Below are 25818 nucleotides of genomic sequence, written 5' to 3' on the forward strand. Positions count from 1 at the left end.
ATGCTGGCGCCTGATCGATAGATAGCTATTCTCTCAGTCATAATCAGAGTGGACAGTTAATTACGGCATCTAAAAGCCCAAACAAAGAAGATCAGGAGATGAGTAATGTAGAGTGAAACCTGCATCTTCTGAAGAACTCAACTTGGATACAGAAAAGTGTTGAAAGTGTGACTGAAAAAGCGTTTCAAAGGAAAACCAACTGAGATTTGTATGTTATAAAAATCCTTTAAAAAAAAGTTGTTCGGAAACCTGCATCTTTTGAAGATTCTGTCTCAGATCTCAAGTAAACTTTAGGTATTAATAATGAGAGTGTACCTGAAAAAGGCAGTTATAATGTTTCCACAGGAAAGCACATAAAAAGAAAAACTATGTTAAACTCATGTAACACGTCATCAGAATGGCTGATTATCACTTATAAATATGTGTTGGGACATAAAGGTAAAGAATGCCATGTTCTGGTGAGTAGGACATAATATTAAAAAATTATGCTTTTGTTCCCTTGAACCCATTCAAATACCCCCAAAAATAATGACAGAAAAACATCAGTTATATTATTGGTATGAGGTATCATTCTGTCCAATCCATTACCAGCTGTCACCTGTTTGAATACTTAAATAGGTACCTTAACAGGTATTTAAGATTTCTCACAACCTGGTTTTGCTACTTCTGGCATGTCCCCTGGTTATAAAGAAAAGCATCACAAAGCATGATTTAAATGATCAGGAACAATGTGATTTACTTTAATAAAATACATAAGATAATAATACATACTTTACATTCCATGCATTCCTTATTGGTTGGTAGCAATTTAAAGGTGCAGTGTGTAGGATTTAGTGGCATTTATCGGTGAGGTTCCCACTCTCCATGTAAGCGTGTAGGAGAATCTATGGTAGTCTTGCCAAAAAAGTCCCTCTCTAGAGCCAGGTTTTAGTTTGTCCATTCTGGGCTACTGTAGAAACATGGCAATGCATCATGGCCTCTGTGGAAGAGGACCCGCTCCCTATGTAGATATAAAGGACTCATTCTCAGGTAACGAAAACACAGCAATTCTTATTTCCAGGTGATTACACACTAATTACAACATACTTATAAATATTATCTTCCATTTTTGCCAAGTCTGTTCTGCTACAGTACATGCCACTAAAGTCTACACACTGCACCTTTAAAGCACCTGTGTGTGGGATTTAAACAGGTCTCATTGTTTTTAGTTTTCCCTCACACAACTTTCTTTTTCACCTATCTCCTCAGCATATTTCCTGCAGCAGGCAAGCAGCAGACAGCTGCTGTCAGCAAAAAAACTTAGTTTACTTTCCCAGCAGACAGCCAATCAACAGACAGACAAAACGAGTAACTAGCTGGTTATGATAGAGGAGGAAATATCCACTACAGATCCAAAAGCAGAATCAATATTAGACTTAGAGTCATTAGAGAGGCCTGAAAGACAGCTACTTATTAACATGTTCAACATATTTTTAAAAGGAGATAATAGTTTGTGTTTTCAGCTGGTTGTTTTGCCCCCAGGTAATCATAAGAGATAAATGAACACTGTTTTAAATGGCAGAAGGCCCATCATTTCAGGCAATAGGGTTACACCGAAGGTAAGCTGTAGTATAAATGAATGCAGAGCTCAATACTGTTGACACAAGCTTGTTCTTTGCCCAGCTTCCCTCTGTCATCCATTATAGCTGCAGAGGAGCAATAATATTTGGAGCAGCATATGTTCTCAGGCTGTTGTGGCTCTGACCCTTCACTACCTCCTTCTGTTAGCTGCCTGAGCAGTAATCCTAGTAAAAAAAAAAAGGAAAAGAAAAAGAGGCACCAAAACAGCACTGGGAAGCTCAAATTGATTGACATGTCTTTTCAATGCACAGACTATGATGAACTTATTTTGTTGTGATGCTGGTAAAGGTCAGTAATGTTTGTGATGCACCTTTCAAATTGAATATACCTCAAACTAAATATTACTGGTTAGGCTTTTCAAGGTGCAACACATAACATCAGGAGATCATTAGCCCATTCATTTGGAGTGCTCGGTGTAATTAAAATAAATAAATGACACTGTTAAAAAAGATTAATAGCCTCAACAATGTGCTTTACATTATCAGCCACCAGGTCCAATTTAGAGGAAAATCTGCCAAACGGAGCGTGACAGCGTGTTGGCCAGGAAAAAAAGCAGAGCTGTGCTGTGGGTTCCCCTGTCCAGATTTCCAGCTTTTATCCTACATAGGCAGAAAATACTGTAATATATGTAGTTACATATGCTTTAAAATACATGCTTTTCTTCTTCTTAACCCTGCATTAATTCATTTGATCATCTTAAAGTGGCAATGACAAAAATGTTTAACAAGCACTTGCCTATTGACACATCAAACAGACATGGTACCACATTAGCATTCATTTGGAGTTATGTTTCTGGCTACCTAGAATGTAACTCTAATATTTGCCTCCCTTTGGCTAACATTGTCTGTTTTTTGATGCTGGGCAGGTAGTGTACGGTGGACTGAAAACACAGCTCCCTGCTGCTCTTGGAAACAAACCTGACCAGAACAGCGAGACTGAACCAATTAGGAAACTTGCAGGCCATAACCATAACCATTTGATCCATTTTCATTTAAAAGAAATATTGATTAGTGCAGCTTTAAAGCATCTTCACACTGTTTAATATTGTTTTTAATTACCTGTGTAGTTACTCAAGGCTACATTAGCACCCCCATAGGGTCCCATGGGGACTGAAGCTCATTCCAATTGGATAACACTGCTGTCAGGTGGAAACATCATAACTCCATATTTTGTATTGGACACAAGGTTTCTGACAGTGACCACAATTATTAACATCAAGAGAACAAGCTTTGTGTCATATATCTGTAGAGCCTGACAGAAAAGGGCCCCATTCTGCTCAAGGGCCACTGGGCACTTGCCCAGATTGCCTTGTATGGTATATCCAGCCATGCAGTTACTGTGTGGTGCACATTTGTTAAAAACGTGCTCATATCAGCTCATAAGAATCTCTGTAGCTCTGTAATTTGGGGTTAATGGTGAATGTGACACATAATGATAAAGTGTATGGATAAAGTCATTTAAGGTGGTGTGCCTTGTCAACACCAAAAAACATTCTAAGTCTTTTTGTTTATGCAGAATATAATAATTATATGCACCATATAGAACATGCTGTAAATGCCTATTATAATTGGCCCTGTGGTTCACACAGTTTGAAATGCCACTGCTTAAACTGAGAAACTCAAAAGAACTCAACACGTGCATTCCACTGGTTACATAATGACACAGCTACACATGGAGGAGAATCTAGTACCAGCATGTTGATAATGGATGATTACAGGTCTCCAGGTGAACAGTAGTGCTGACATTACCTTGCTGGTGTAAACTGAACTCTTATCAGTGACAGGGACCACACATAGCAGCATACACTTATGAGCAGAGGAACACTGTTGTGACTTCAGGATGAATTTTGTGGCGTATTTCAGCCTCCTCTTCTCCGCAGTTCACGCAGGCCTGCTGAGAAAAAGACACGCGTGCCCGCAGGTGTGTGATGCTGCTCAGTGCCCGGTCCTGCCTCAGGCCTGTTACTACGGCCAGGTGAAGGACAGGTGTGGATGTTGTGTGGTGTGTGCGGCCGGGGAGGGTGAAGAGTGCGGCGGTAGAAGCGGGCTCTCCTGCGGGGAAGGGCTGAGGTGTGACTCGGTCCCTGGGAAGAAGCTCCAGGGTTCGTGCGTCTGCTCCACATCTGGTCCGGTGTGCGGCAGCGACGGCAGGACTTACCCCAGCATCTGCCGCCTGACAGCCGAGAACAGGAGGGCCGAGCTAGGAGAGACTGCAGCGGTCATTTTGATCCAGAGGGGTCGATGTGAATCAGGTGAGCTGTGCACATTTTTATTTCACTTTCTTTCTGTCTGTCTGACTTTTTATACATATTTTAGCTATGTTAAACTTCAAAGTCAAGGTTGAAATCTATATATAAATAAAGTAATTATCATTATTATTATTATCTGTGCAGGCCTTACACATTGGTTAGGGTCAGTGTTGGGACGTCTTTCAGTCTTAATTAAGTAACGTAACGCATTACTTTATATTACATATTTGGAGCAACTTGGTTATGGTCGAATTAAACCCATTTTTACATTTGAAAACTGTAAAAACACAATATAGGCTACACATTTCTTTTAACCCTATTTTTTCCTAATGTGACCCACAGTTCACTTTTTTTTTTTTTTTTTTTTTTTTTAAATAGCCTATATGGGCAGCTGGAAATTTGACCTGTTTATCAAGACGATAAAATAAAAAAATCATTCATTGTGATATGTTTGGAAGAGATTGATTAATAAAGTTTTGACAAATATACACTTCATCTGTCAATAATGAATCACATTGTCACAATCATTTCATGGAAAGAGGTCAGAAATATTTTATTCCAACTTTATGGGCAACAGGGCAACATTTATGAATGACTGATGGTGAATGTATGAATGTGAATTGGTGTAGAGACTAATTATGAGTCAGAATATGAACAGTAAGGGTTAAGTTGTTTAACAATAGCCTATGAAACTATTTGATAAGCAAATTTATGGATTAATATTGTTGGCATATTCTCTATCATACACTTTATTTTACTGGGTCTTCGTTTAGGCTAATGCTATTAACATTACTTTATTATAGATACTTTTTCTACATCTAGGTTACAAATAGCATACTACTTATAATAGTAGGCCCATTTTATTGCCAGTTATTATAATCTTCCCCTCTGGCCCCAGCACTAGCAGTGTTAACAGTCTCTCCTCTAGTTTGGGATTTTTATCTAGTAACATTTGCAAAGAAGCCCACAACCTTATTTTTCACTCTGTTCCGTCTTTTGATGCCCAGGTGACCAAAGTACTGCAATCCGGCTTTGCCCAATTGAGACAATTAACGAAAATCAGGTCATTTCTTTTATCTGCAGACTAAGAAAAGGTCATCTATGCTTTTAGCACTTCCAGACATGATTATTATAATGCACTTTATTCTGGCATCAGCAGCAGAAAACATACAATGATTACAGTTGGTACCAAATGTTCCAGCCAGGCTTTTAAAAGCTTGTAAGAGAAATGACCAATCTTTGCTGCCCTTCATTGATTTTTAAAGCACTGGAAAGTCAGGCTCCTGTTTATATTTATGAATTGCTGACTCCTTATGAGCCTGATCACTGGCTGAGATCCTCCAGCAGGGTCCTACTGTTGGTTCCAAAATCTCAACATGTTACCAGAGGGGACTGGGCCTCTGTTGTTTGGGCCCCTCAGCTATGGAACTCCCTGCCTGGAGATCTCAGTCAGGCAAATATTATATTAAATCTCTTCATAAGACTCACTTTTATCGCACTGCTTTTTTCTTAACTTGCATTATATTTTTACTATTTGGATCTTTTACTTGCATTATTTGTTTTTATTGTAAAGCACTTTGTATTTTTATTTTGAAAGGCGCTGTATAAGTAAAGTTATTAGTATAGTAATAATGATATTATCTATATATTATAATGAAAAGTTATCAAACAGTGCTATGCAAAAATGTGAACAACAAAACTTCACATCTGATTAAAAATAAAATATTGCTGAAGGTGCCTGCTTGTAGTTATCTACTAACAGCTATGGCTGAGGTCAATGATATCCAACCAGGGAAAGCCTATATTTATACAGGAGGTGCTTTACAGTTGAGATGGGACACATGCAAACACTGTGGAATAGCTCACCCTAATTTGACAACTTAAAATTATGACTTGGCAAAAATGAATTAAAAAATGAATTAGTAATAATAAATAATTAAAAAGTAAAAGAGTATTTATGGTTAGGTATAAAATCATCACACAAACAAGATGGCAAATCTGTGTGCAGCTGATCTTTGTTACAAGAGCTGATAAACTACCAGCTGCACAGGAACATGTCTCACACCAGTCAGCTGAACACCATCTGCTGCTGCTCTCAAGTAGTTATGAAGCAAGCTGAGACACTGAAATAGTTTGAAGAAAGTAGTCTAGTAAGTAAATAAGTGACATGTCCAACGTTTGCCATTCCAAGTATAGTACCAATACAAACTAGACTGTAACTGAAGAGAAAAATGAGAATGAGAATTACTAGATTGTTATGTGATATATGAAAAACAATGTAACTTTTAGTTTAAAATGAGTTGAAATGAACACATTTGAGATCATAGACCTAAACTGACCCAATGATCCCTTATCTGAGGACATCTGACCATGCATTAGGTTTAAAAGAGCTGGTATGATAAATATATCACAAATAATGATCACAAGTCATATTTGCACTTTTATTTCATTTTTACATATATACACATGTATTGTGACCTAGCAGTGATACAGTAATGGTATCATTTTGGTGGCACTGTGGTGTCTCTGGCAGTGATGTAACTGAGTACATTAACCAAGAACTGTGTTTAAGTACAAATTGGAGGCACCTGTACTTGTATTTCCATTGTCTCCTACTTTATACTTCTACTTTTCTGTATATCTGAAGACAATTTGAATACCTTTTACATCACTATGTTTACTGTAACTTACAGGAGCTGACTTTATGAAATATAGTTACATTTACCTAGAAGTATATGACAGGCCACTCCATAATTAGACATTCACTTTCCATACTTTAAATACATTTAACAGATAGTACTTAATGTATCTTTTGAATATAATAGAACAATTTTGGATGTATGACTTTTACTTGTAAGACAATTACATTACATTGTGGTATTTTGCTAGTTTTACTAAAAATGTACCCTGTGGAGTTTGTGAAAGTTATGCTTCCATTCACTGTGGTTCCTCTGTGTATTTAAACACATTTATTATGACCTGTGTTAAAAAAAGATGTCACATCTTAAATCAAGACATGCCACCCCTGTCAGTTATATCCCTCTCCAGCCATTTAAACATCTTATTATTGACTGTGTAGGTCCTCTTTTTCTCACTCATGCTCTGGTGCTGTGTATTTATTGACAGCTGTGTGCCAGGGCTTCAGGTACCTGGCTGCATATCCTTTACCCAGGCTTCTAGCCAAGTCAATTGTGTGCAGTTCATTTCCATTTATGGGATACCAAAATTCATCCATTTGTCTGCACAGGTATTAAAACAGCTGCACATCAAACACGACCCAATCCTCTGTGTATCATACACAAAGTCAGGGGGGCACTGGAACGTTTCCATCACACAATCAAATTATTGTTGCGTGCTTACTGTGTTGAGATGAATGCTGACTGGGTTACCGTGGTTATTACTGGCAGGAAGAGGGGTAATGCAGTAGAGGTACCCCTGTAGGATTCAGCCCCAATGACTCAGTTTTTGGTCATATTGTGCACAGGCAAAATGACTGGAAAGAGGCGAGAGGAGTCAGCGTCAGCTCATGGACTCAATCTGTGATGTAAATGCTTGATAATATGAATTTGTCATCAACAACCAACACTCTTTCACACACACACACGCACACTGCACATAATATAACCTATGGGCAAACCCAGTCTGGGGTTTCTCTCACACACACACACACACACACACACACACACACACACACACACACACACACACACACACACACAGACATGTTATCAAAAACTCTCCATCTTCCCTTGTAAAGGCAGCTGGTTTTCACTGGTTTTCCACCACAAATCTCAGAGAGCAAATGTAATACCTGTCCTTTCGTAGCCGGTCTGCATTGACAAGTGTTGAAATCTCCTTTCCAGTATTGACACGCCTCTCCCGCTCCAGTTCACAACATGAGAGGTGCTACTTTGAAGATTTATGTGTATGAAATCCCTGCTCTCTCCCTCTCTCTTTCTCTTCACAGTATTTTTCCAGTTAAGGAAGCCCACAATCACAAAGGTGCCTAGTGTCAGAGACCTCTGGTTGGTGCTGGACTGCCGAAATGCTGCCAGTTGTGATACTAAACATAGATAATTGGTTAAATTCATTATCTTTCTCTCACAAGTATTAACAGCATCTGACTTTCTCACTGTATGTACTTATCTTGATGTAATAACAACAAATTGAACCAATATGCATACCTCCCCAAATTTGACCATACACATATATGACCAACAGATGTGTGTTTTCTCCTTATCTTGTATTTTTTTTAATGATTTCATTTTACAAAAATATTTAGCAAAAAGAATCCCTTTTTGATAATACAAGTGTGAAAGTGTGAAAGTGATATTGTTTACCTTAAAAGACAAGAAAAAATAGTGTAAATTGAGATGAGTAAATAACAATCTAAAATGAATAGGCCTGGATAAAAGTCGTGATTTAAAAAAGACCTAAGTATGACATAAATATGATAAATATAAATGAATAAAACACAACGCTACATGGCTTGGTGTGCAAGGGGGTTGGTTGGGGTGCAATAACTCATTTGGCGGGGTTTGGCCCGCGAATGCCCCCCCCCCCCCCTCCATGACGGCTGCACTCAAGTCAAACGACTCTACTCAGTCACAGAGTCATCAGAAGAAAAGTTAGCCTCTGCACATGGAAAAATGAAAGACACGGAGAGCAGCGTACTTTACCTCCGGGCTTTGTTATCAGTTCATCATTCCAATCCAAACTGTTGGGCCTCCACACAGTAGTAAAACAATTCTGAGGGCAAAATTATCTGATTGCCACTCCTGAAACTTAGTAAACACCAGCGGCTATAACATTTTTTTACTACGTCGAGTGCTAGCTGATAGATTGTGTTGATCCTGTGTGAGTTACAAAAAAGTCTCAGAGTGGAGCATCTGTGACTCTGGAGGAGCTTTGTCAAGCCTTAGAAAGTAACTCCTGAAATGTCACTATACATTTTGTCAGGGTGTGAAGTCTGATAGACATGGATGTTTGTGTGGGTTAGGGTTAGGGTTAGGGCATTATGGGAAATGTAGGATCCAGTGTTTTAGGAGCTTGGTCCATATGAGAGGCTAAAACTCAGGCTGTTTTGTTTTGTTTTGTTTTTGTTTGTTTTTGTTGGGGGGGGGGTGTTTTTTTAAATGTATATATTTATTTTTAACTTTAAAAAAAATCTGTCTCTTGTGAGTCCTCCTAAACTCATAAAAGTACAACACTTAATGATCAGAGTGCCTTTAAAATCCAGCGATGCTCCTCTGTGACCAAACACACTGCGTCAAGACCCAGGACTGAATGAACGGTGTTTCTGTAAAAGCATCACTATGTAAACATTCCCCACACAGATTAAGAGTTAAATATGACATAGACTATTGTATTTCCTCAGTGTGTGCCACTTGAAAACCCCCCTGCAGAACACTCATCATCACCTGTGCTATCCAATTTGACTCAAGAAGCTAATAAGACATTCTGTAGACTGTGTAAAACTGGATGAGAATGATATATATCTAGAATATGTATCTCTGCGGAAAGCTTGAGTTAGTGCGCCTCCAGTCCTCTGCATATTCATGCTCAGAATGAGTAACAAGACAAAATGCAGTCACAAATTCTCCGGTGATGGTGTTTAATTCTCCTGAGGGGATTCCTGCAACACACTGCTGTGCAAATATATCCTCTTCATTTTCCTGTCCTGTCCTATTCATTTTCATAATGTGAAGTTTCTTATCATCGTCAAACATCGAGGAGAAAGAATTCATCATGTGTTACGCCTTTTACTGCTTTCCTATACAAGCAGGTATGCAAAAAGGCTGCAGAGATGCTTTTTAATAAAGCATGGTTACTAGTCATAGCAGTCATAGGAAAACTATAGGCCAGGATGTGACCATGTAATCATTTCTGTACATTTTGAAATCCTAAAGTAGAGTATAGAAACCCAGCTAATTAAATGTACGCCATATGTTCACTGAAAGTTCTGGTGTTTCTGGTCACTGAGCATTACATGATTTCTGTCAAGGAACATTAGAGTTGGATTGTAAATGGAGATAGTTGTACAAATGGGCTCTGCAGTAGGGTACCACCCCAATTACCCCACTGCTGCATTGATATGACATACTCACAATGCATCGCCATGAAAAAGAAAAGTAATATGAGTGAGCAATTTATTGTGAGGAAGACTGGTGTATGGTCTTGTTTTAATCATAGGTGCAGCTTAATAAAAAATGCATGTTTTTGTCTATCACAACCAACTAGAGTGTTATGGGGATTGCTTTAGCCACTTGGGAAAACCAAAAGTGTGCATTCATAATCTCTAAATTCCATTCATGCAGCAAACTCTACTTCAGGAGTTGAAGTAGACTAAAACAAGGATATTTTTGGTTGAAAAGTTTAGATATTAATATGTAGCCAGGTTGCACGTGACCATTGTTTCAATTCTTTACAAGGAAGGGTTATATTTCCTATCTGTCTTTCAAATAAAGCATGTGCCAGAGCAGAAGGTAGAGTGCCCCAATGTTTGGTAGCCTTAATCAAGTCTAACCATAGTTTATTCACCATACAGTTGCCATGTTCACATATTGAAGAAAGTGAGATTTTTTTTTAAAAAGTTGGCATTGGATGCAAAACATAAAAATCATCATTGATAGGGTGTAAAGTTGGTAGGGCTGGGTGATTATAGCAAAAAATTAAAATCACGATTAATTACGATTAACCTCGAAACGATTATGTCCACCCTTGATGATGTTTCTCTTGTTTAGTATTTTCCACTGCTGCCCTCACACATGAGTATCTTTAGGAAGTGAAAATAAAGATGTTTGAAGGTGTGACGCTGTGGTTAATGTCTAGTTTACTTGATTAGAACAATGTAAAGATCATGGTTTGGGTTCAAATGATCACTGGAGACAAGTTTTCAAATTCCTTAAAGATATGCAACCTCTGCTGTCATGGCAATAATTGACATGAGCAAGATTAAGTCGATTAGAGTTTCTAAATGTCGGTTTCGTTTATTTTTCGATTAATTGTCCAGCCCTAAAAGTTGGAGAGTTGGGGGTTAAACCAATGAAAAGACAGTCAGGCTCAGAAACAACACAGAATGCTGATGAAAGATTTTCTTCAGACATCTCTACAGTTTTAAATGTATCTACTGTGTAACCACTGTTACTATTTCTATGCTATTCTATTCAATTGTAATCAATTATTCAACATTTATGTAAATCAAACCAAAAACCAGCTGTCTACTTACACAAACGTAACCTAACACATATGTTATTTACAATGACGTCCCACAGTAAAACCCCAAGACTGCAAATCATCATGTACCAACAGCTGCTACCACTGAGCTGGCATAATACTGATACTACTTATTGTTACATAATGTGTGTATTTCTAGTTTAACATGGTGGTTGGTTTATGTTCTTTTAATGGGTTCCCAACAGAATACACGCTGATAACAAGCCACAGCAGTGGTCTCACCGAAATCTGCCAAAACTTGCATCAGATTTAACGTTAAAGGGTCTGTTTACCCAAATTTTGACGAAAAACATACTTCCTCATTTACCCTTTGTGTGTTCTTGTTTCCAGGGAGTTGATAGATACACTGTGAACTGTTTTCAGTGGAAGTACTTTCTATTGAAATAGCGCCAATCAAAACCATTTTTATGGGGGGGGTTCTTTGGTAGAGAGCAGTTCCACTGAAATCTGGGCGGATCACAACAAACAAAATGCCATTCACTCACATTGTATTGAGTGGAGGAATGGATACAACCTAAACTACCTAGATACAAGGGGTGTAAGAAATTTCAAGACACAATAGTTATCTTCAAATGAGAAAATCTCTCCCATACTACCAGTGCAGAGAAGGTCAAATCAGGACAATGTGGCTGTGTGACTTGCAGATAGCAGTGTGAAAAAGGCCTGTCAGTACATTTCATCACCTTTTACTCCTGCTCAGTCACCACGGTGATCAGGAACAGACAAGTCAAACATGGTGACATATCTTCAGCTTCTCTGTCTGCTTGATGCAAGATATGTGTGTGTCTCTCTGTGTGTGTGTGTGAGAGAGAAAGAGCATCCTATAGCTAATGCACACTATCCTGCATCTACCATAATACAGAACAGAGACTCCTTGAACAGCTGATCACTTTCCTTATTGGCTGTTTTGTTTATTTCTGTTATTTGAGTTATTGTGATTGCATACAGAGGGTCATGTGTTCATTTTCAATCTTCTCAAAAAGCTCGTAAACATTGTGTTTGATATCTGCTTTCACTACTTAATTATATTGAAAGCCTCGGCTGATTCGGCTGTTTTGTTAAAGCCCTGGAAAACTGTACTTATGTTGCAATTCAGCATATTCTAGTTTTATTTAGGTGCTTGGCCTCTTCTGGGGTCGAAGCAAAATCTCTCTTTTATCTAAAATACTCTTTGAAAAATGATTGAATTGGGCTTTTGGTTACCTCTTAAGTAAACTTATTTTTAACTACTTCACTCTGTTTGAGGTTGCTGGGAAAACATCATGTTTCTATTCAGTTACATGAATCTCTTTTTAAATGAGCCTTGAGCAAATGGTTGAGATGTCAATCTATGGTTTCAGCATGCTAACGTTTGCTAATTAGCACTACACACAAATGTACAGCTGAAGCTGATGGGACAGAACTGCCTTCTAGAAATTACATTGATATACTATTAACTTTCAACAGGAAATACATAGGAAACATAATGCTGTCTAGATCATGCTGAATGTAATTACATTATAACATCAAATAAACTGACCTAGTATAGAAACACAATTTCCACGAGACAGGGTTCAATTGGAATTAGTTATGTTGCTGTTTAAATAAAAGAAATGACCATTTCCTACATGGAAGATGGAAAGCTAAGGGATCTACAAAGTTAATCAAATTTACCCTAAGGAGGACACATGTCTATCTAATATTTGACAAAACATTTCACCTCAAATGTAACCCTGCTGGGGGCACTTGAGGAAAAGTCAAGGGATCACTAAAGCAATCAAGATTCATCCTCTGGGCACTGTAAATGTCTGTACAAAATTTTTATAGCAATCCATCCAACAGTTGTTTGTGTGAGCTATTTCAGTAATGGACCAATGTCATTTTAAACTACCTGGCATTAAACTTCAGCAACAACAACTATGGTTAGTCCACCGTGAAAGGCCCCTCTTCATGACCGGTTGGTAGAGATGGCTTGAACGGGTTGGTGAATGCAGTAAAACAAATTTCTCAAGATATCACAACTAAGAGGGTGCTCTCTGGGACAAAACATGGTATCCATTTGTAATGATGCACATCTGTCATGGAAACTAATGTGAATCTTTCTGGAATCTGGTTGGCATCCTACAAGCAGATTTGCATTTTTTTTTTTTTAATTTGGAGCCTCAATAACAGATTAGATGACACGGCGAGTATAAGTGGGATTCATCTGATGGGTTGTACACAATTGTACAAGCTGGCATGGCCGCACACTGTAATTGAGAGGATAGAGAGAGCTACAGGATCTCCTGCCAATGGAGAGGATATTGTTGATTTGTTAGTCGAGTTCTCTGACGGGCAAGAATAGTTGGTGTACTGCCAAAGTAGCTCTTGGCAATAGAAACAATGTCATTTGCATATAAGGCTGTTTCTGCATTGACAAGTTTATTCATGCAGTTTTGTAAACACAACATCAGTCAGAGAAAATGTGGGGGCTTCTGGAGAGGGATCACGTGAAACATTATCAGGAGGGAGATTGCGCTGCCCTGAGGTGGTACAACACAGGTGTCTACAGCAGGTTGCAGTTTTAGTGAAACTCTAACTGTACAAGCCAACTGTTTGAAGACTGACCTTCCAGTTACTCTTTTAGGAAAAACAACAAATATAGAAAGAATGTGTTGGATGGGCAGCAGAGACAAATAGGTGGTTTAGCATGAGGTCTATAATCTGATCTGTGTTTATTTATACAACTTAGTCCATGATTTCAGTGAAACCATTACCCAGAAAGCAATGATGTGCCACTACTTGCCTGAGAGGTAGTGAGTTAAGTCTTTACTCATTGTAGGAAATGAATGGATAATTATCCATTTAACTTTGGTATTTTCTTTTGCATCTACGCCAAGTACACATCTAATCAATATATTCTAGATTTTAAAGTGACAAGGCAGGAACAATAGATTAAAAAGTCTATCCACATTGAGTTAATCAGTCTAAAAATTAGCTGCTCTGTAAACCAGTCTTGCAGACAATGGACTCAAACAAATGACTAACAGACAAGCAGTTTAATTTAAAGCAAAGTTAGCTGTGTTTGTAGTTTATCAGTGGGTGGTCAGGCAAACAAAGCAAAGGGATAAGGTAGGCAGGAAAAGGTCTAAAGACAGTTGTAACAAGCAGGCAGGAACAAGTAGAAAGAAGGCCAGATGATAACACAACACACACTTTGGTGGGAAGATGAGGGAAAGTGGCCAGTCTACATGCTAGGGAGCTGATTAGGGGATTGGTGACAGGTATGCAGATGGGAGTTTGGTAATAGCTGCAGGTGGGAGAGACAGAAAACTATTGAATGGTTGGAAGGCAATAGCAGGCTGTGAAATGAGTTAATGACAAATGGCAAACTGACAATAAAAATTATGCAAAATGCCAGGTGTGCTTTTAATAAATGTTATAATCCAAAAAATGGTAAACTCAAGGTGGTACTTGATTAAAAGTCCCCCAAAATCATCAAGGAGCATCATCTTCGAAACATGGATGTCTGTACCAAATTTTGTCACTCCACCCAACGATATTCTGAATAAATAGTTTCATGCATGCAATTAAATGAATCTCACATGGGCTTGTATGACAAAATCATCCTTGAATGCTGTATTGTGAAATATCCAAAAACAACTATTGCTATGATGAATTGCTAGGACTTAAGTGAACCTGTTACTTTTATCCAGCTGGTCAAAATGTTAATTTGTCCACATACCTGCAAAATTGATAACATTTTCATTAGCCTCAGCTGTGCTTTGTGTTTGATTTAGCATGATACATGTTAAACTAAGATGGTCAACACGGTAAATACTTGTTAAACATCAGCATGCTAGGATTGTCTTTGTGAACAAGCTAGCATGTCGATGTTAGCATTTACCATCTTATCTTACTTACTCAATGGTCAAAGTTGTAGAGATATTTAATCTCCTGGTGGTGCACAGGAAAAGTGAGGGGATAACCAAAGTCATTAGCATTAATCCTCCATGTTTGCAAAACATCATAGTAATCCATTATACATGTTGAGATATTTCGGTCTGGACCGACAGCCCATCAACACTGTCATTCCTAGAGCAATGCTGCAAGTGTGGCTAATAAGTCGTTGTTTTTTTTAATCATGTGAAACTTATTGTCTTTGTCTTTGTGTGTCCTCAAAGGACTGCAACATCCAGGAAGCATGCGCTACAAATTCAACTTCATTGCAGATGTGGTGGACAAAATTGTTCCAGCTGTGGTGCATCTTGACCTTTTCCAAAGGTAAAACTAAGCAAAGCTAGAAAATTAGAAGTGTCAGTGTGTCTCTATGAATCTAAAACTATCTTTTTATTTTACAATTCTCTTCTCACTCTTGCCAGAGTGCCATTTTCCAATGAGGAGGTCTCTGTGTCGAGTGGTTCTGGGTTTATTGTATCAGAAGATGGCTGGATCGTCACTAATGCCCACGTACTCAACAACAAGCAGCGGATCAAAGTAGAACTGAAAAGTGGTTTCCAGTACGACGCTACAGTCAAGGACGTGGACCAGAAGATGGACATTGCACTCATCAAAATTGAGACAGACGTGAGTGACCAGTGTTTTCACTCACCTCCCCAAGGGCCTGAGTCTAAATTCTGTCTTGTAATTTCCTCTGGCCTGGCAGCTTGTCATCAGTGGCTAACATCAAAGTCTTTTAATCCTGCACAGAAAGTGGGGCAGATATTCCATGGAGAAAGTCATCACCAGGGCCACCAGAATTAGACTATTCCTTAACACGGTCATTTTGTCATCTGATATTCCCCGGGGGGGGGGGGGGGGGTGTATTTGGTCATGTCTAGTAAATTCAAAGCCACAGCTATTTTTTGTGTATTTGCAACAGTGCTTGTGAATAAAACATGTCACTGCTCAGACATGCTCTTATACAACCAGCTGCTTTGTATGGTAGAATGGGCCCTACTTCCAACCACTTCAGTCAGACTCCACTCAGCATGAAGCAGATGATTAGCATTTTTAGTACTGATCTGAATACAAGAATATGTCTAGATCACAAGAAGTAAACCAGAGGAGTCTCTCTGTCTTTGACTGCTGTAAAGGTGAAGGAATTTGTCTTAAAACAGCCTGGGAGCAGTGACAGCTGTACAGGGCTATATCTCTATGTGTTACATTCCTGGTATAGGGGGTTCTTAAGATTGCCTAAAAGGCACATTTGTCTTGACATGAGGCTCCATGCCCCAGGAGATGTGGCTATAAATTCGGCCGAGCATTACTGTCCAACCTACCCCACACGTAAACGGTTTCAGCCTAGTATTAGAGAGGCTAAGTGTAGTTTGGTTTACTGAACAAATCCCATGATAAAATCATATAGAATGAAGCTTATAAAGGAAACACGCACGCATTTCCAACATAGAGCTTGTCTCAGGAACATAAAGTTTCAAGTAGAGAACCTGCAATCAATACCAGTGACTTTATTCAAACTGTTATAAACCAGAAATTGTTTTCTTTTAACAGCAAAAGGTTAGTAGGTATACCTGTCCTCATGGCTTGTTAGAAAATGATATAATATTCAGGTCAGGTACACAAAAAACAGAATTCTAATTAAAGTGTCACAATAATTTCTAAGATTCAGAGCTGTTAACAGAAATAATGTCACTGATGAAAGTAAACCTTACTAATGAACAGGGCAAAATAAACTGTTTTAAGAGTCAACGTTTATAGTGATAAATCCTTCAAGTACTTAACTTAGATTCTTGAAGATGCTTTACCTCTTATCCAAAAGATTTCCTTTATTTCCAAATTGTCATCCTCATACTTTTAGATATACTATAGGCTCAGAGGTCAGTCTCTTGCTTCGGTCTTAGAGAGGATTATCTCCGTGGTTTCGTTGTTAAAACTGGGTGGAGACAATGAGAGAGTCATTTTTTTTTTAATGCATTGCAGAATCAATCCAAAGTCTTCAGAGCAGTCCTTCATATTAGGGCAGTGACATGCAGTTTGCTATGGTGACTGCATACTGCATAATGTTTGGTAAGGCAGGTCCTTGATGAAATGTAAGGGTGTGTAGGTTTGTAGGTTTGTTAACAGTTGTTCTCACTGCCATTCAATCAACTAGCATGCATTTAGAAATCCTAGACTTCAGTAGGTGGAGATATCCAATTGCCTGGTATCACAAGACTGGATAAACCATGACCTGGATGACTGATACCATATCAAAAACAGTAACATAAGGTATCTGCTTTATACAATAACATTTCACTTTCTGATCTCAGACATTAAGTATAGTACAAAAAGAGTACACTGAGGTCTTACCCAGGTTGTCTGTCCATACCTTCTGAAACAACCTATACAAAAACATTTGTAAAAGGCATTTTCAGATCTTAATCCAATTAAAACTACTTGATTAAGGTTGGGATCAAAGGTTGGGTCAAACAATGTATTCCCAACCAACCTGACCTCCTTCCTATAGAGATTCTGCATTGATATAACAATATCACACTACTTCCTTTCTTAGAGGGGACAGTTATTCATACCACAAATGGTTGCTTGTCAGGTAAGCATATGTCTTTTGACAAAACAATCCCAAGTCATGGTTGCAGAGCTTTCAACTGGATCACATGGTCGGTTTGCTCAGTTGTCATGGTGATAGATATGTAGACATGCAAGCTCAGTAGCTGCCATTTCATGGCATTTTAAGTACCTCTCGTCTATATTGCCTTAAAAGAATCAATGTTCACTCTTGACCTTGGTATTTGCAATTTAAAAGAACAAATCCCAACTCTGGGTCAAATTACTTACTTTTCCAGAGCTCACAACTATATTACATGGTCTTCCTCGTCAGAATAAGTTGTTTTAAGCATTTTAACAACAAGCATTGTTGTTTCTGGTCACCCAAATGTTGGCTTTTTTTGTACATCATAAAACTGTACTCAACGACTGTTTTTATTATGAAAATCTGAGTTTAATCTACTGTGAAAGCAGAACAGTACTTCTGGTTAACAAAAAGACATCTGCTATCAATTATTAAGTCTCATTAAGCAGAAGGAAGAATGTCCATGTGGGCCCCATAAGGGTTCAATTTGGACTGCAAATATGGGTCTCAAGTGGATTTGTCTGCAGTTTCTATGGTGGTCCCACCTGTGTTTGCCCACATGGGCTTCAAGTGGGCTCTGATTGGGTTTCAGGTGGGGCCCAACTGAGTGAGACCCATGTAGGCCCCATATGTTTGCCCGTGTGGGGTCTAAGTGGGATCCATTTAGCCAGCCCACATGGGCTTCACATGTGGGACCCATGTTACTGAAACAATATGGGGCTAATACAATTTGCCCTGTTTATGCCCATGCCCGCTTAGCCCACTTACATCCCTTATGGGGCTCATCCTGTCATCCCATGTGGGGTTCTCATGTGGGGCCCATGTTACTGAAACCTGCAAAATTTGCCCAGGTCAGGCCCATGCCCACTCAGTAGCCCACATTTAACCCATGTGGGGCCTACTGGCTGGGTATATGTGGTCTTGCTGACCTTGTATTTCATCTATACCAACCTATAGTTAATGTGTCAAGGTAAGCTAATTAACCTTCAATGATCCCAGAATAACATATTTGCTTGCATTTCTTACCTTATGTTACCCCTCATATCTTCTGGCTTATGTGTGCTCTTTGTTGCAGACTCCCCTGCCTATCCTGCATCTTGGCCAGTCCTCAGACCTGCGTCCTGGCGAGTTTGTGGTAGCTGTGGGTAGTCCCTTTTCCCTGCAGAACACAGTCACCACCGGCATTATCAGCACTGCCCACCGCAACGGCATGGAGCTTGGCTTCAAGGACTCTGACATGGACTACATCCAAACTGACGCCATCATTAATGTCAGTGACACCAATGCTTTTGTCTTTCTTGACTCTGCATTTCATTTGATCTATCCAGACATTTTTTGTTCTCATTCAACAATGAGTAAGTAAAATTCTTTTGTTGCTCTGTTTATTCACAGTATGGCAACTCTGGTGGTCCACTTGTCAACTTGGTAAGAGGATTTAGTGTACTGTATCTTGCATAAAGGGATTCAAAGTGACACTCAAAGTGCTGCAGTACAAACACAGAACACACAACATAAAGAAAATAGTAATAAGATGAAAAACCCTCCTGAATAGAGTTTTTGGGCCTTTTTTGAAAGAGCCTTGGGTCTGTGTTGATCTCAGATGGTTAGAAAGGCTGCTCCACAAGCATGGTGCAGCAGAGCATGACATTTGCATATTCGTTATGCTCTCCGCTATGTAGGTGATGGTTCTTGTTTTATTTATGACAGCGAGGACTAAGGTCATCATTTTGTTTTATTTAATACCCACAGCCTCCAGTCTGCTCCCTCAGGTTTGAGATTAAGCCTCCCTCGCAGTATTTTAGCACAAGACCTGATTATAGAGGCCTTTGCATTGTTACTGCAGAATAGAATCATACAGATGGTACATTCATTTATCAAGGTTACTGCCTCCAGCTTCTGCTCCCTAAAAATGCAGTTCATTCTAAAGGAGAACACTTTCCATACGGTATATTTGATAAATTGTGCTTCACTGTGAAAACATGGATAGGTTACTACAATAACCACTGTTGTTTTTGGAGGTTTTTTGGTTAATGAAAGTAACAGATAATAGACTTAAGACTGATGTTATGAGCACTGGAAGAAAATGAGGCAGGGTTAGGGTCTGCTTTTTCCTTTCTCTATGAATATGGAACACTCACAGCAGTCTCACGGCTCTCCTTCCACTCTGTGTTTAACAGGATGGAGATGTCATTGGCATAAATACCCTAAAAGTGACGGCAGGAATTTCTTTTGCAATTCCTGCGGACAGAATACGTCAGTTCCTTGCTGAATCCCACAACAGACAAGTTAATGGTGAGCAGGATCTCATGTTTAACCACTGCTTCTGGTTTTATCACAGCAACTAGATACATGATGATCATATTCCTGCATGTGGTCATTTGCTTTCAGGAAATGCAGCACAAAAGAAGAAATATATGGGCGTGCGGATGCTGCAGCTTTCCTCATCGTGAGTAAATAACATAAGAGCTCAATTCCAGAACATGTACATTTAGTTTGAAGACATACATACATTTTAATAAACACTTGTGCATTGGTAAATAATAAGGCAGCTATTAGAAAATCACATCTTGAGATATATACTTGCTTTCCTGCTGAGAGTTAGATGATATTTTTAATACCACAGTCATTTAAGAGAGTGATATCCATCTTCTCATAAAACTCATGAAAAGAAAGAAAACAAGCATATTTCAGAAAATGTGAATTATTGCTTCATTTAGTAACTTGCACACTTCATGAGTGATGTTTCAACCTTGAATTGTACTTATATTCCATCAATCAAAATTGTTAGGCATTTCATTCTTTGCTTTAATTTTTATTTTAATTGTTAGATATGCATTAACAGCAGAGTTTGGGTGAGAGGTAAAATTAATTCAAATGTCAAGATTACAGTTTCTACATTTCTGTAATCCATTTTCCTTTTGTGTTTCTCCAGTTTGATCAGAGATCTAAAGTCACAACAGAGTGAATTTCCAGATGTGAGCTCGGGGGTTTACATTTATGAGGTAATCCCTGGATCAGCTGCATCCAGGTAAGAGTCAAGATACAATCTCTGCACTTTCAGAAATAAGTGCAAAATATAACACCATATGGTATGTTATTGATATAAGAAAAGAAAAACATGTTTAGACTGGAAATTAGACCCACCTCTCATATGATGGAACGGTCCTCACCTTAACTGATCTCAGCAGATCAAATGACTACATGTAAAGTGAGGGGAGACGAGAATAATCAGACTCAGTAGTTGCCCTCAGCTCTACGGAGCTTTGAAGCATCTTTAGCTTTGAAACTTTACTGTTTCGGTTCACTCTCGCTGCTCTCATGAGCAACAGTAGCAGGCAGCTTTACTCAGAATGAAAAAGCTCTAATAAATCCACTGTGCTTAACTACTTTAAAACAAGAACACATTCATATTATTGCTTAAGGCTACATCTCTTTACTGGGCAAAGTGAAACAAGCTGAAAGCACAACCTCTGACATAGTATCAACTCATGAATGGTAAAGAAAAACATGTTGGCAGACTTTTGTCTATTTACTCATCCAACATTTATAACTCTGCCCACCTGATATATATATATATATATATATATATATATATTTAGGTCTATTTTGGTCTCCATTCTTCTCAATCTGACTCTTTAGTTTCTTAATACGCCACTATGTTCACCAGCAAGTCACTAATTTTGGCTCTATCACAACGTTTTCAATGAAACCCAAACAAAAGGAGGATTTCTGTTTCAGTTGGGTGGTAATTCACATAGGTTTATCACAGTGAAGAAATATATGGACATTACAGTCATTTGGGTCATTGTTAAGAAAGGAATTATTGATTAATGCATTGTTTTATATTGGATTTCCTCTCTTGCATAAACTGTACAACTGTCACTGGTACAAACACATGCCAGTTTCAGTCACCAAAGTCAACCAAACCTTTATATCTTGCAGTAAAGATGTTTTTTTTACATTGTTAAAAAAATAAACACATTCCTCTTCTCCCATTGGTGCGTGCTTCAAGGTATGATACTAAACTAGTGAGGTGTTTTTTTGTTGGAAAATGTTGCCTGGGGCAAAGTGAGAGCATGTTTAGGCACTCACTAATATTCGGAGGAAAAGCCGTAGCTCAGTGTGCCAAGAGTGTTCTCAGTTCCTGTCTTGATAGGTAATAAAAAATAATGTTGATACTACTAAGAAAGAGGAAGCATCCAACCAGGTCTGCACTTAAAAAAATGTGCATCAATTCCTCGTCAGCCACAGTCTGTTGCTAAAAATCAAGCAGATAATACTTTTAACTCGCTGAATCTAGCTTTTTTGAAACTTGTTGGTAGGAAAAACATTTTTAATCATTGATTTTATTGTCAAGCACAATTTTGATTTTATGTTTTTAATTGAAACATTGCAGCTGTTCTGATTGTGTCAACCTCTCCCAGCTTCAGTTTTATGAGTGAACATTTCAAGGTTGTGGTGACTGATGTTGCCCTCTCTAATTCGTCTTGTGTCTATTACATGTTCAAACAAAACAGTATATCACTGAAATATCAGTGAAATATTTACTCAGTCTTTCTCTTCCACACCTGCCCTCTCTTTGGTCACAGTCAATACGCTTGTAGATCATTTCAGTTCTAAAATTACAGATGCTATTGACGCCATTGCACCACTAAGGTGAAGGTGGTTTCTGGCAAGGAAAGATCTCCACAGAGAAGTGCCACACTGATCAGATGAGAAAAAAGAAAGTGTGGAAAAGCTGGTGAAAAACAAACCTCCATGTTCATTATGGCATCTATAAATAGAGACTTATTTGGAACTGAGGACTGCAACGTGGTCTGTTTTCTCTGACATCATCATGCTTGTTTGCTACTGTTGACAGGCTAACAAACCCTGAACTTCTATCCATCAGGGCCTACAATGATTTTTTATCCTTCTTCATTGACAAAATTTAGAAAATTAGACAAGCGCCCACTTGCAATCAAATAGTATAACACATACACAACATCTGAAATCCACCTCCTGCTGTCTTGATGTTCTGCCAACAGGCTTTTTTGAAAGATGTTGTAAATTATTTATTAGGAATAACCATTTGAGATGAGAGAGAGGTACCATCTCTCCCAAGGTTGTCCTAAATAACACCAAGCACAATTAGAAAAACCATTTAACAGAAAGCTAAATAACTAAAAGATCAATAAATGATACCAAATATGACAGACAGAAAGACAGTACAAAGTATCAAATACGACATACAAAATCAGGTTGATTATTCCAATAAGATGGAGCTTTAAACATAACGGCTTTCTTAGCTATACACTTAAAGATCACAGGAACAGAAAAAAGAGCTGTATAGAGTTTCTCAATTGATAATTGGAGGTGAAAGGTACCATAATAGATAGTGAGTGTACTTGAAATGTACACATTTAAAAATGAACTGCAGGCAATGTTTTCCTATGATGGGAGCAGGCCCATTAAGAGTTTTATATATTGTACAATGATGAGTTATGAAAGGACAACCAAGAGCAAATCTGCATAGGCGATTATAAACTATTGAGAGGAAGAAGATTAGTTTTGGATGCAGCCTGATATACAACATTAGCATAATCCAATATTGGTAAAATGAGTTGTGAGGCAATCTTCTTTCTAACAGTAAAGGGAAAACAATTGGATCAGGATCAGTAAAGAACACCTACAGAAGTTTATTTTATTCACAATATGATTGATATGGCACTCAAATGAAAGTTCAGAGTCGAGCCATAGGCCCACGTACTTGATGTGTTTAACTCTTTGCAGCGGTGTACCATAAAGACAGGCAATGACACATGAATAAGCTTTAGGTTTTGATTTAATGCTTTGGCAAGTACAGAAAATTATAGTGTGAGATTTAGTTTTATTAATTAGTATGTTATTAGCTGTGAGCCAACATTGTATGATATTAAAGTCAGACTGCAAAGCTGATTCAATCTGAAATGAATGAGTTTTAGAAGTGTATATTACTGTGTCATCCGCGTAAAGTCGAACATAACATTCACAATAAATCCAAGAGATGTCATTAATAATAATGGAAAAGAGAAGTGGATCAAGAGTTGAGCCTTGAGGCACACCTCATTTTTGTATGACAACACATAATTTTCTGTTATGAAGATAGGAATTGAGTCAACGTAAAGCATTACATGATAGACTTATAGAGTTAAGTTTATCTAACACAAGTAGCGGTCAACCAGATCAAAAATCTTGGTCAAATCATTTAAAATTGTACCTGTTAAATTACTTTAATTAGATTCAGAGCAAATAAGCTGTGTTACATTTACTTCAGAAGTCGGAAGTCAGAGATGGGAGTGACATCACACCCAAGTTTGTGCCTTTCCAGTTTAGAAGTCAGAAAACCAGTTCTAGCCAGGTTAACCACTGACAGCAATACCAGTCAATGACAACGTATTTTGCTGTATTTAGTGCAGTGATATGTAAACTTTTCCACATGGCAGGTATTTTACAATTAGATAGACATAAAGATCACAAAGAGGCTGCATACAAATGTGGCACGATAATTTGAGAAATTTGGTGTCAGTGCCATCTAACCAGGACCACTACTCACTTTTAAATCCTTAATGGTAACCTGGACCTCGACAGCTGTGACGAGACAGTATATTGTTAAAATCACCACCAACAGAAGGATCAGGCATCATGGCAGAACAGACCGAAGAGTAATGCTGATTAGGGTTAGGGTTAGGGTTAGAGAAACTAAAAGTGGATCATGCAATATAACACTGTTAGGTCTTATCTGATGAGGTGACATTTCTGGTCATAGTTTTGCTTGTATTTCTCAACTGTCTGTAGTTTTCCATCAGCAGGACCATTGCACTTTCGAAATGTGGCCCATGAATTACCCCTCTGCCTGAAAATACTTTTAGGATCTGAAGTTAACCAGGGAAGATGCCTTACCTTCCCTTGACTTTTGTAGTTGTCATGAGAGCATGTAACATATAACTTCAGTGAATTCAGAATATAAAAAGTCCCAAGCATCATGAACATTTAGTATTAGTTGTCCTGATGAATAATTAATACTGCACACAGTTGCAGGATTGCTAAGGCAAAATCTATTTGGGTGTGAACCAATATCCAGTCAAGCAGCGAGAGCTCACTAATGCATTGTTGAGCATTGAGTTGGGTTCAAATTTTTCAGATGCAAAAAAATCAAGTGTCCAAACAAAATTAATTTCTTCTTCACTATGTAAATGAGGAGGCTGTCATTAAAAGTGACAGTGCAAACATATTCTTGATCTTTTATTTTAAGGTGGGGGCTTCATACCTTATTGTTGAAATGTGCCACACAAATAAGCTTGTCTTGTCTTGCCTTGCCTTCAGGCAGAAGGAACCTCACACAGGAGGTCTTGCCCCGCCCCACCTCTCTGAGCTTGGTGTTTTCCAGAGGGGTGTAAGATGCACCCACACAGGTTGGGACTCTTTATGTAAGGCTTTATGTGTAAGTAATGTATGCCATTGTTTTCTCCGCAGCGCTGGCATGATTGATCACGACGTAATCATCGGCATCAATGGACAGCCCATTCAGACCACGAAGGAAGTGAGCGAGGCCGTCCACACTGGCGCCGCATTCTCTGTGGTGGTGAGACGAAAGGATAGAGATGTTATGCTAACTATCATTCCTGAAGCAATGGACTAATACTACGGGTTGTAAATGTCAGCCATTAAAGGAAAAAAATGTGCTTTGATATATTGTACCACAGGTAAAAGCAGCTGTTGGTGATGTTTCCAGCATGACTCTGTCTATTTTTTGATGTTGTGTGGCGGCATTTTACCTTAGATCTGTGGAGACAACTGGCACCAGAAAACATTTCAGTGATCTAAAACGTCTAAAAAGTGAAAACGTCACTTCTTTTTTTTCAGTTCCTCTGCATGAAAGCACAAAGGCTTCTTTCTAGATTATGCAATTGTAACAACCATGGAGAAGGAAATCATCAAAGCTATGGATACTGTACACCTTTCTATGCCACATAGGAAATGAAGGAAACTCATCACTTAAGTAAAATTAGACTAAACAGAAGCTACACCAAAGAAATGAACTGCATCACTTAGAACCAATCAACTCCTAGAAAGCAGTGAACAAACTGGTGGGTTAATGGTGGGTTCAGCCCTGCAGTGGTCCAGGTTTGAGATATCACTTTGAGAT

General features: G+C 38.5%; 1 protein-coding gene across 1 annotated transcript; it reads left to right on the top strand.

Moving 5' to 3' along the window:
- Positions 1-25311, top strand: htra4 (HtrA serine peptidase 4). The gene is given in 11 exon segments (XM_053325600.1): positions 1-27; positions 649-704; positions 3483-3871; positions 15247-15346; positions 15445-15649; positions 18727-18921; positions 19044-19076; positions 19829-19943; positions 20040-20097; positions 20584-20679; positions 25146-25311. Coding segments are annotated over 11 exon segments (1440 nt in total).
- Positions 25312-25818: the final 507 nt, after the last annotated feature.

This window comes from Scomber japonicus, chromosome 9, assembly GCF_027409825.1.
Source record: "Scomber japonicus isolate fScoJap1 chromosome 9, fScoJap1.pri, whole genome shotgun sequence".
NCBI classification, from domain to species: domain Eukaryota; kingdom Metazoa; phylum Chordata; class Actinopteri; order Scombriformes; family Scombridae; genus Scomber; species Scomber japonicus.